The sequence below is a fragment of the Sparus aurata genome, chromosome 7, assembly GCF_900880675.1.
Source record: "Sparus aurata chromosome 7, fSpaAur1.1, whole genome shotgun sequence".
Taxonomy (NCBI): Eukaryota; Metazoa; Chordata; class Actinopteri; order Spariformes; family Sparidae; genus Sparus; species Sparus aurata.
Window position 1 is genome coordinate 10,560,663 of NC_044193.1, and position 12,012 is coordinate 10,572,674.

Genomic DNA, 12,012 nt, shown 5'->3' on the forward strand with positions numbered 1-12,012 from the left:
AAATTGTCAAACTGTTGAATGTACTATACCCACAAAACAAAACAAATAAATAAAAGATATGGCACAAAAAGATACACCTGAATGGGAACGTGCTCAGAATATCATATACAGCATTTATAGAAAGTGTTTGATTATTGTCATAAAATCATTAACCTCCTTGTTGTTGACATTCAGTTACAATTGTTTTGTCTTTCATATCTGCTGTTTACTGTAATAAAAGAGGGTAGAGCAGGTGAGATTATTGATGTAACCACCTATTAAAGCGGGCTTGTCTGCTGAACTGAACTGAGATATAGGTTAGGAAGCTGTGATAGCATATAGGTCACAGCGGAAAAACAAACAATACGTTCCTCCACCCTTTGGGACTAAAACACAGAGCTGAAATGGATTCATACCTCCGGGGATTACTTCAGCTCAGCATGAGAGGATACAGCGCACACACACACACACACACACACACACACACACTAACACACATGTGACGCAGTGTTTGCAAACACAAGTATGTGAACACACTGCATCTACACAGAGTCTTTCCAATACATAAATGTTGCAGTAGGTACTTTCTGCTAAGAATAAGACAAGGGTTAAATCCATTACTTGATGGTAGTTGATGTTTTGAAATCAAATTCTGGGGGGATAGAGTGCCCTGTCTTGAGTAGGCTGACCTCTTTTTGCTCATACACTTGAGACACAAGTCTCCTCTATGAACCCAAGCCAGCTTTTGGTTGTATTCTTTTGTGAACTGCCTTTATGGAGATCTGGAATTATCAGTTGCTTCTTCTTTCCCCTCAAAGAAAGACTTGTTTGGAAAGAGTTATTAGTCCTTTTCAGACAGTTATTCTGAGCTGTGCCGTGAGCATTAACCTTAAGTGCAATTATTCATGCTTTTCATCACTCAATAGGGTTTATTTAAAAATGTTGAAGAAAAGTTGTACATTACTATTGCATTAATTGAAGGAGTAGTCACATAATGCTGTGAATCACTGTCAGACTCTGCATTTTGAGCATTTTAGTGTTTCAAGGTGCCAAGTGTCTCTATGAAATGAGTAATAGTGATTTAGAATGATTGTAATTATAATGATTATAATATCATTGCCATATTGTTTTGAACACCTTCAAAATTAAATGTATTTCATGACGAGATTTATTTTATTTATTTTGTCAAAAAAAGTGTATTTAATCCCAAATGCGACAGATTGGTATGGTAATGATTCTTTGAACTCCCCCCTTTTGTTCATTCCAAAGTGCAAACTCACTTCAATCTTGACCAACATTTTCTTTCACAGAACAACCTGCACTTCCTGATGATCTGGGCTGTTATTGATGACATTGTTCTGTTAGTTCTGGCTGAACAGTGTGATACTGTTAGGCCTGTGTGTGTCTTCATCAGCTTGCAACTAGAAACTCAAATCATAGATGCTGTATTCATGGACTCCTGTCTCTCTCTGTGTTCCAGGGTGAAAGAATTGAAAAGGGCCAGGGAACATGAGACCCCTCAGAAGAGCCCCCTCGCGATGTGACATCACTCTCCTGACTCCTCTTTTCTTTTTTGTTTGTACCCGAGACATTTTACAAGAGAAATGGAAAAAAAAAAACATCAATGCAAGCACTGCAATTATTACTACTACTGCAGTGTTACTGGTTCAACTACTATTACATGTACAACAGCATTTTTTCACATATCTATTCTTTCCACTGACTTGATTTTGGTCGGAGAGCGGCAACTCCTATCGGATTATAAACTAACTGGGTCGGGGTGGGGGGTGCAGAACATTTGCTTAATGGCATTTTTTGCACTTTTTCATGGATTGTTTTGTCTTTTGGATATGAAGAGGTTGTGGACGGTGAAGGGAGCAAACCGAGGACAAGTCTAAGGAGGTCCGTCACACGTGAGGACCTGAAGAGACGTAAACTAAGGCTGCTGCAGAAGATCTCAGAGGATAGGGAGACCATGCAGAAAACACTCTGGGCTCTAATTGTATTTCATAATTTTTTAAGTGACCAATCAATTCATTTGAAGAAGGATTTTTTTTACCAAATATATTGGTTACCCACACGCCCACTTCTATCCACTGCTGTAGATCACATATTATTCAATTCAGCTCAACAATTCCTCCTGTCCCACTGTGCTCTACCCCAACAGTCTGCCCACACGGGTGGAGCTACAAATGAATGTAGTCGGGGGGTTTAACCATGCAGATGCAGATGGAGGATAAAGTATTCCTGTTTTGCCATTTCTTAAAAAAAAAACCCTATGCTTTATCGTATATATTGCCACTTTATTACTTGAATTTGTTCCATACTGACCAATGTATTTGTTCCATCATGTCCAATGTATTGGTGATCTGTATCTTCAGACTCTATGTTGTCGAATCCTACCAAGAAAAAATGCATGGCTTCTTGGCAAGAAAAGTCTTTGCTTGTGTGCGTATGGTCTCGTCTTTCAGCCTATCCTCTGATTTCATTTTTTGTTTCCATCTTCCCCCCCCCCATGAGTTCTACCATGTCAGTAATGAAGCTATCCCTGTATTGTTCATCTTTTTTTATGTTGTTTCATTTTGCCTCGTTCGGTTGATTGCTCCTCTGAAACCTAACAAGTGAAAAGAACTTGCCTATTTGTGTTGTAATGGTCATGGTTATTACTGTTCTTTTTAAATGAACTTCAGAGCCTGTGAAGGCTTTTGAGGGGAAGATCACATACATTGCCTTGACGTCTTAGAGATTCTTTGAGGGGTCCCTAAGCTTGTCCCAAAATAGGGGTTTGACAAATCCATATTTTTGACAATTGAGCGATTTCTGTATATAAAGAAGGCTGAAAGTACGTAGGGGAAAAAAAAAAACATTTACCCAAAGGGGATTGTATTTTAGAAATATATTATTTTATTCATTAAAAATGGGTCAAAAACAGGTACGAGACAAAAACAGAATATTTGTATAGTTTTGTTTGAATGCCTAAGAAGTATGGTTGTATTGTTTGTAAATAGTGTAAATACCTGGGATAAAAATGAGCTATGTGCATGAAAAGTATGAACAGAGTTAAAAGGGAAAAAAACAACAAAAGCAGTAGTGGCTATGCTCTGTAAAATTAAAACTATTTCACTATTAGAGTATTTTATTTTATTTTGATTGTTCTTGAGAAGAACATTTTGCTAAAGCATGATACTATTGCAATATAAAAAAGTACAAAAAAATACTGTATTTAGAGTTAGGAGAAGTCTGCAAAATTATCTGATAACAAGTATGGTTATGTTTACATTTTTCTTCTTTTTTTTTTTTTCATTTGTTTGTTTTGGGCTACCAAGAATTTTTTGCCAATGGTGCCAAGGTATGTGAATGCTATATAGCTTAAGAAGAGAATTAAGTTAATTTTTTGCAGAACAGATAATCATACAGTGAAATACACACTAGCACTGAAGACCATAAGATCACAACTGGCCGAGGATCAGTAGAACAATAAGGCACACAGTTTGCAGGGGTGGGGTGGGGGGTCGTATTTAAGCAGAAAGCATTTTAAGTCTCTCATGTCTCCACTGAAGCATCTTACCATCACTGAATACTGTTTGAGTTTTATTTTTGTTGTCATTGCCAATGGAATGTGATTTGTTGCTGAAGTTTCTTGTCTGAACTTTAAAAAGATCGGCAGCCTTGCGCATGGTGTCCCTGTAAAGTGATCCATGTAATGACTCTCTGTCACTGAGAAAGATTTAACTCGCCTCTTTACTGTAAAATGTGCAGTATGTTGCAGCAAGCATTTATTTATTAAGTAGTAAACTGGTGACAGAATTGTCCTGACACGGTATGTTTTGACAGAAGAAAACCTCCTTGAGCAAGGCTGCCAGGGTCTGAATAGACCTTGTATCCCATGTCAAAAAGAACAAAGATGTGTAGCATACTGTACATGACTGGATTTCTTTGTCAAGCAGCTGAAAATATTTACAAAATGAACTGTTCCAACTGTCAAAGGTGCTAAAATGATTCTACACAGAAGGACAGCACTAGAAGTTGTCACTTGCCTCGATGGAGGTTCAATGAGCCAAAATTACGATTACTGTAATGTGTAAAACAGTGCACTGGTGCCATTTATAATTATGAGGCAGAAAATGTGTCTTGCACATTGGAAGATATCTACATATTTAGCAGTTTTTGATTGGGCTGTAGGAACAATCTTAGAGAGAATACACACAAGCTGCTGGTTTAGAGGTGCCTATTGGTTGCTGCCTAATTCCTACAATATATTCCTACCAGAAAATGTATTCTGTATCCAAGTAATGCCATTTGATTATTCAGCCAAGTGCCACAGAAAAACTTGAGTTTTTGTTTATCGACGTCTTGTCATGTTTGTTAAATAATTACTAGGCTAAATAGGTATTTATTTCCTCAGATGACTGGTTGTTTTGTTTCTTTTCCACACGCCTGATATGTAAATTTCATTTCCCGAGTGTTTATGTAGAAAGTGCCTATTCATATCCTGATCACACAAATCCAATGTCAGAATGCATACAATGTACCTGAGGTTGAGGCAAAAATTAGAGAACGTGGTCACCCACGAACAGTGCTGAATCCTCTACATGATCACCGCCACCTTACACACACCAACATGATGTTCCCCCATTCACACCAGTTATCACCACAACACTCCGGCTTGTCAACATGCTAAGCTTTACCTTAGTTTTTTTCTGCCTTCTTTTCGGTTTTCTAGTGGGACAGCTTGTTAAAACCACACTTAGAAATGCCACTACTGGGGTTTGTTGCCTCGCATTCATCCTCTAGTCTGTGGTTTCGAATGCATAGCCGATGCAATGTTGTGGCAAAAAGGGAGAAGGATTTATTATGCTTGCATGGGTAAAATAGTTAACTGGGTGAAAGAACTGCACCTAAAGCATGCTTATTTTCCTAGAATCGGTAGTCAGATAGACTTGTTAAAAGACTTACTGTTCTGTAAAACGATGAACGTTGGTTTGACGTGTCACAGAACTCAGAAAGACAGAGGGCATGTGACCGGAGGGCAGACGGAAAAGCCCACAAATGAGCCAGTGTTTAAATGCTCAGTAGCTGCTGACGTTTTCATGGCGAAGCATGATGACAAGATTGTTTTTTTAGACCGAGCTCTAACTTTTGAGAACTTTTTCTTTAGTTGTATTTTTTAAATTCATTTAGATTCGATCAGTGTGCTCCCAACTTCAAATAGGACAAAATGGACAAGGTTGGAGACCATTGTGACAGTATGTATAGCAAGTATTAATATTAAGTGACACACGGAACACACAGACACATGCACAAGACACAGCACAGCACACATGCAGACATGTCAAGGTGTCAGTTTCATTTGTACGCTGAGCGGTGAAGGCAGCATTGCTCTTCGACAGGCTGAGGGACTGGTTCACCTCCCTTCTGTATTTTACTCAGGGTGCCAAAATGGGGAGGAGGAAACAGAGCAGGACACGTGATTCACAGCAGAAGAAGCTGAAATTGAAATAGGCGAACCTTTCAGCAGTGCTTTCTGGTAAAGAATCTGGGACTGACAGGTTCACCGCTGCGACACTGAAGTCTTTAAAATGAATGACTATGAAATGATATCCACTTTCCTCTCTGTAACGCTGAGCATTACAGACACCAGTGGAGCCCTGGAATAAAGTCCTGTTATATATAGCTCATTAAGATAAATGATTTGACTTTCTTTCATAGAAGCCTGTCAAATCATAGTACAATTCTGGCCAGTTCTTTAGGCCTTTAATTTATCGAAGTGACAAAGTGTAGAAGTATTTAAGATTAAGAGTGTAGTTATATGAAAAGTTCACCTGCAAATCTTGTTTTTACTGCCATTTATGAATGGGATGACAGGTTAGCTGATAGGCACTCTTCATTAGTATACAGTATTATTCAATTTCAAGACGTTCTGTGAATTGACCTGGGAATCTGCCTTTCCTCCTCTTCTTTTTCCCCCCAAGCACCCAAACCGGAGAAAGGTAGGCACATCAGGACAACAGAACAGAAACAGTTTTACAACATATTCCACTCGTGGACACAGAGCAATAAAGAACTATTTTGTGGAGACCTATAGACCTAGTGAAGTTTAAAATGATTGGACACATGTAGTCGACTTACTCTTATGCAAATGCCAGTATTGCAAGACAAGCATTCAGTAGTTTATGGACAGCAATTATATGGCACCCTTTACCGAACTGCACGTTTTCATCAATTCCAAACCGAGAAGAAAAAAAAAGGCCCTGCTTTGATAGAAAGTCATGGGTCCTCGACACTTTGCATGTGAACTAGTGTTAGATCTATTTTCCTCTCCTCTATAGCTGTCTTTCTCTCTGTCTTTCCCTGTTATGTGACCCAATTTTTCTCCGTTCCCAGCCCCTGCCCTTAAAAGTTTCATCTCTTCTTGGTTCTCCTAATGTGTTTTTGCTTTTAACTCCTTTTTCTCCCCTTCTCTTGTTTGTAAGTTTTATTTTTGTAATTGTGCATGTACAAGCGTCACTGACTCGATGGATATGTTAAAAAAAAAAAGAGATTTCAGCTGCTGAAGCCATGCAAAACGTTTTGAATTGCCCTTAAAATATGGAAGATGTTTTCTGAATGCTTTATATTCTTTCTGCTGTAAAATAATAAAAAAAGGAAAAAATTGAAGAAAACTCGAGAACAAAGTTTGCCACGTCTTTTTGTTTCCTCTTTTCACTTTTAAGGGTGGCAGGGTGGTTTCCCCTGCTGCCCGACTTCATCACCAACACCATTTATCAAGAAAAGACAATCAGCGGTTTCTATTTATAATATAGTTTTTATTTATATTCAACATACATTGCTGTATAACCTTTCACATTTAAGAGACATTCGGTCTTACATCAGACAATCAAGGACATAAATATAGTTTCACACAACAGAAAAGTAATCTCAATAAATCATCTTAAAGTTCCCAAGCAACACATCTCAATCATCCCTATGGCATTGTTCTTTACTGACAGCGCTTATGTATGTGAGTGTGTATGTGAGTACATGCAACTGGCCGTGCATGTGCGCACATACGGTAGAATGCATGCACGATGTTTCTTATTTTGTCTGCATGTACTTGTGTGAGTGCAAGATAGGGATGTCTGTTTTAGTGCAAGCCCTGTCTCACGGGTGGCCTCGATGCCCGCCGACAGGTTTAGACACAGTACTTCCAGAAACATTCAGAATTCCCCGCTCTCTTCCTGAACTGCTTCCGGATGCCCAGCACATGGCTGAAGGGATTTAGGAGACTTTGTTTCTCCAGTAGGACCTGAAAGACAGGATAAGGTAGCAGTGGTAAACATTCTACTTCTACGATATGTAGCTTACTTTTCTTTGCTGTTTGTAGAAAAAAAAAGAAACCTACCTCTCTCTTCATACCCCGAGGAAGCAGGCCTGTAGTTCTGACACCTGAGAGAGAGATAGTTATTCTGGATATATGAAAAACTTCATGGCAGCTTTTTGCATTAGCAATGTTTCTGTGCATGTCAGGGTTTTGGTTAAGGAAGCAAAACGTGTGGAAAATGAAGGGATGTCCTTCCTGGGTCCTCAACTTCAAACTACCCGGTCTCATTGGTTCTCCAGTTGTGCTGTTTGGCCACCAGAGATATAAAGAAATGGTTATACTGGTATAACTGTGTGTATCAACATCATTTGGAGCACAATGTTGCTGCAAACGAGAAAGTGTGCAGTGTTCCCTGGATAGAGTATGTGAGTACAAGCACTTACATATACGATAAGCTTGAACAATCCTGTACTAATGTGTGTGTGTGTGTGTGTGTGTGTGTGTGTGTGTGTGCGCGTGTGTGTGTGTGTGTGTGTGTGTGTGTGTGTGTGTGCGTGTGTGTGTGTGTGTGTGTGTTTCTTACCATCTCTGTTGATCTCCCCAGATATCAGAGTGGAATATCTGAGACCAGCACCATCCTGGAGAGGGAAGGTTTGCTCGGAGAGAGGCAGATCATCCAGAGCGCTGACTCCCCGGTCCTCCACCGACACTGAGAATAAACGCACAAAGTTGTGAACGCACAGTTGAGATATACACGGTGTGCACTGTCTAGACAACCTACACAATAAACACTTTTATTAAGATAAAGTCATCAATGACGACTTAATATCTGGAGGTATTCAAACAGAAAGGCTGAATTTATTCTCTGACGGCAGGGAAATCCTGCATTAATGGTTCATGATGTGTGAACTTTGGCAGAACAATCAGTGCTCAACACTGCAGCTCTAAAGCAATTACTTCAAGGACTTGCCTGCCATTAATCTTCACAAATTAAGTTTCATTATTTATGCATTGCTAAAAATGCTAATCAAGGTATTGAATTAGTGAATTACTGTGAATAACAGCTAATTAAGGTATTGTGTTCCACTCACCAGGTCCCGGATAGGGCATCTCAACGGACTCTGTGATTGGGTGGGCCAGCAGTGGGCCAGAGGCCACGAGCAGGAAGGCCCAGGACAGCAGATGGTTACACTTCATCATGACAGGATGCTGTTGTTGGAAGTGGAGCTCCTCAGGTGGAAAGAAGACTTGTAGATGTTCTGTTGGTCCAAACGGGGTTATATACCTCCAGCTGTAGCCTTCTCCCCCCTCCCACATGCCACAAAGCAGACACACACACACACACACTTTTGCTGGCCACGACAGCCATCAGCAATATCCACAGTCCCATCCCTTCCAACTGTGATAAATCAGCAGGCAGTCACAGGTGAATTATAGGCTCAATAAACAGACAAGTGCCGTAGCCCATGCTTCAAGGGCACAGTCATGTTTTACCAGCACTTCAGCCTGATTGACTGTTTTACTGACTGCGTAAATGGGATCGAAGCAGGTGTTTCCGATGTCACTCTCAACAACAGCCCGTAGGGGAGCAGGTGGAGAAACTGGGCAGCTAAATGACTGATGTTTTTATGCTACCAGTTCATTAAACTCTTGGGCCATTTGAATCCTCTTGACTCAGAGCCCACAAAACTCCACATTCAGAGCTGCATACAAAGCAGAGAGAAGTCCTAATAAAACCACATAATTACCTGCGCAGAGCTACAGTGGAAATGCTAAAATGTTCAAGGTTTTGTTGCCTATAAGCCACTTGACATTTTAAGTCAATTTAAGGGGGCATAGAATTTTCCATGGGTCGCTGAACCAGATTGATTCATGCACATTATTTAGAGGCCTTGTTCTGCTAAGATGTTATATTTGTGCTTTCACTTCCTCCTCGTCACACAATAAAAGGCAACTTTATTAGTGCGTCCAGCAGAGATGGACAGAGTCAGAGAAGCCTTCCCTAACAGCTCTGGGGGACAGGTGGAGACTGCGATTTACAAAGTCACATTTTGCACCTCTGTATGCCATTTGTATATTTATTAGATGTGTGATGTCAGTATTCAGTCTCTTGTATGATAATGAGGGTCGACGATGCGACAGTGACATTTAATTTTACAGCCAGAAGGCCAGACACTCTATTAGGTGTTGCTGTATATCATAGAAAGCTATTTAGATTTATATTCTGTCCTGCTGCCTATCCCAGTTTATTCCATCGTCTAAAATAAATGTTGTCTCCTCCGAGGTTTATCCTACTATATATATATATATATATATATATATATATATATATATATATATATATATACCCATCTTAAGCTTCTGTAGAATTTTTTTCCGGGCTCATGAACACATACTACACTTTCTTGAGATTAATTTGGTGTAATGTGGACAGGAGGGGGGGAAACAGTTAATAGATTCAATGAGTTTGTTTAAGAACAGCTGCAACAGATCCAAACATCTGAAAACCAGCACCTATTAGGTTGTTGTATATGAAGTGATGGTTGTTGATCACCATAGACTGAATTTACAGACTGCTTTCAACTCTAAAACCCATATTTTTTCAAGAAACTTGATATTTGCTTGAAGTAATGTGTATGTGAATGCCTTCAATAAAGCTGAATCTTATCCAAAGGAACAATATCTCCCTGGAAAATATTTTATTACATGTAAAATCCTGCTTTTGTAAAGTTGAATATGAATTTAAATGAGCATTTACAGTTGAATTAGTATCAAATGTAGTGCAAAATGTGACGGATTGTCCATTTCGAAGGCTAGGGTACTGCTGCGTTACTCTGTAAACAGCATTATTTTGTTTGCATCTGGCTCAAGTGGTGCTTGATTAGATCTCTGCTAGTAGGCGATTTAAAACACAATAATGTGGAGTATTCCATGACTGTACTTGTTTTTCCCATGAACACTTGATACAGCTGTCAGATGAATGCTCAATTAAGTACAAACATAGACAGGTTGTAATATTTACATCAGAATTTAATGGTTCTGTATATTAAATTAGTGTTTGCTTCAGGCATGATTCTGATGGTTTGTGTTATTTATCATATAAATGTGCTCACAGTCACTGACATGCTACTGTAACAGTGCAAGCTTCTCTCACAAACATTCCCTTTCACTTTCAGCTATGTGACCTGAAAGGTTTTTTTGGAGTTGTTTACAATTTTTGACCTCATACATGTTTTAACTGACATGAGTACAGCCAGCAGAGGGCAGTGTTAAGTTCTGAAACCGAAAACAAATGTGTAATATACCACTTAAAGACATTTTCAGCTATTTTGCTTGCAGTGTTAAATCTTCGTTGTGGCTCTGAGGGCGGAAGTGGATTCCTGTGCAGTCTTCTTTGTTGCTTCCTCATTTTTCACAGGCTTAAAAGAATTTCAGATTGTCGCAGTGCGAACTGAATCTGCTTTAAAACCTCCATTTGCCTTTAAATTCACATAATCAGGGCTCTTTACAAGACACTTTTCAAAAGTTGAATATAATCCAAATTATCCTGCTCAGAAAATGAATTGAATTTTTTTGTTTGTTTTTTAATTTCTTTTTTCTTTAGCAAGAAAGATTCCTGCCCGTGTGAATATATGCAGGAAATGGTTATCATGTTTCATAAAAGAAGTCAAGTTCAGCGTTTATTTAAACCAGAAGTCAAGTGAAATGTTTCACCCCATTATCAGATTGTGCTTTGAACTTGAACTGCTGATGATTAAAAAATGATCACTCTACACTTCGAAGCAGTTTTCTCCTGAATATTTTTTTTTTCCTGCCCTTCCTTGTATTCCTTATTTACATTGTTGTCTTACAACAACAAAAAAATGTCATTGGTGAGATAAAATGCTTGGTGGAGGTGAAAAGAGGCTTGGTTACATTGCAATGTTCATGATTGTCCTTGAAATCTGAGTGGGACCGTCCATAGCTGAAATCTATTGGTCCAGGTGCAGGTCTTCTAAAAGAAATCACCTAAGTTAAAATAATTTTTCCATTTTTCAGTACAAGTCTTACAGAAAAAGTCAACCGCTCCATGATGTAAAAATCTTGAACTATTTCTGTACATTCAGAGATTGTTGGAGACTCTTTACTTTAGTAATGTACTGGTTATCGCAAATATAATATATAATATAGTTGAAAATCTAATTCAGAACTGATTATGTATGACACTCCTAAAAATTCTTTATTTGTATCTAATTATTGCATTAAATATGATAAATGCCTCGTGCAGCCCATAAAAGTTGCACTTTGGAAATTTCAGCTGAGTGACTGGAACATTTGGCTGGTTAGGTGCTGCCTTCAACAACTGTTGGAAATATCGCCACTCAGAGAAAGCGTGCCCGTAGGCTTGTCTGATATTCGAGTAACATGACGTGGGCTGAGTGTCGGGATCTGAAAAGTGAAACTCTGCTGCTGTGTCGGTGTAAATGAGTTACCACGAGCTTGTCTTTGCCAACCTTTTGGCTAATCGTTAACCTTAATTGACCAGCTTTGAAAGTCTCGCTACGCTTGTCTGTGTGCTCTTTCAGTGAAACATCCCTAAACGGATAAAGAAAGCGTATTTACCTCTCCACGTGGTGAACAAAAACAGTCATTTTTTAACAGGCAGACTTCGTGACTCGTGATTCAGGTTTTTTTGGCAGGGATAAGTCTGAGTTTGTAGGCGCACCTGAAGGCAGCAGCCGTTAACCGCCCCC

At 39.2% G+C, this 12,012-nt stretch overlaps 2 protein-coding genes across 12 annotated transcripts in view; one reads left to right on the forward strand and one right to left on the reverse strand.

Moving 5' to 3' along the window:
- Nucleotides 1-6,649, forward strand: part of camta1a (calmodulin binding transcription activator 1a) — a 289,186-nt gene extending 282,537 nt beyond the window's left edge. For all 11 annotated transcript variants that reach the window (XM_030421881.1, XM_030421871.1, XM_030421872.1 and 8 more), the window contains one exon: nt 1,460-6,649. In XM_030421881.1, the coding sequence (XP_030277741.1) occupies nt 1,460-1,523 (64 nt within the window). In that variant the 3' untranslated portion in view covers nt 1,524-6,649. The remainder of the gene's footprint in view (nt 1-1,459) is intronic.
- Nucleotides 6,650-6,764: 115 nt separating this feature from the next.
- On the reverse strand, nt 6,765-12,012 carry LOC115585108 (urotensin-2-like). Its single transcript, XM_030423221.1, has 5 exons — nt 11,882-12,012; nt 8,371-8,538; nt 7,863-7,988; nt 7,361-7,404; nt 6,765-7,264 (listed from the first exon to the last, which is right to left on the reverse strand). Exons 2-5 carry the CDS (start codon nt 8,477-8,479, stop codon nt 7,151-7,153), a joined length of 393 nt encoding a protein of 130 aa, XP_030279081.1. The 5' UTR covers nt 8,480-8,538; nt 11,882-12,012; the 3' UTR covers nt 6,765-7,150.

Bases quoted from the DNA above. Each gene is read 5' to 3' on its own strand.
- LOC115585108 (XM_030423221.1), bottom strand. From the start codon at position 8,479: ATGATGAAGTGTAACCATCTGCTGTCCTGGGCCTTCCTGCTCGTGGCC. The intron at 7,405-7,862 runs GTAAGAAACACA...TCTCTCTCTCAG, and splicing joins TGGGGAGATCAACAGAGATG to GTGTCAGAACTACAGGCCTG. The intron at 7,265-7,360 runs GTAGGTTTCTTT...CCTGTCTTTCAG, and splicing joins CTCGGGGTATGAAGAGAGAG to GTCCTACTGGAGAAACAAAG.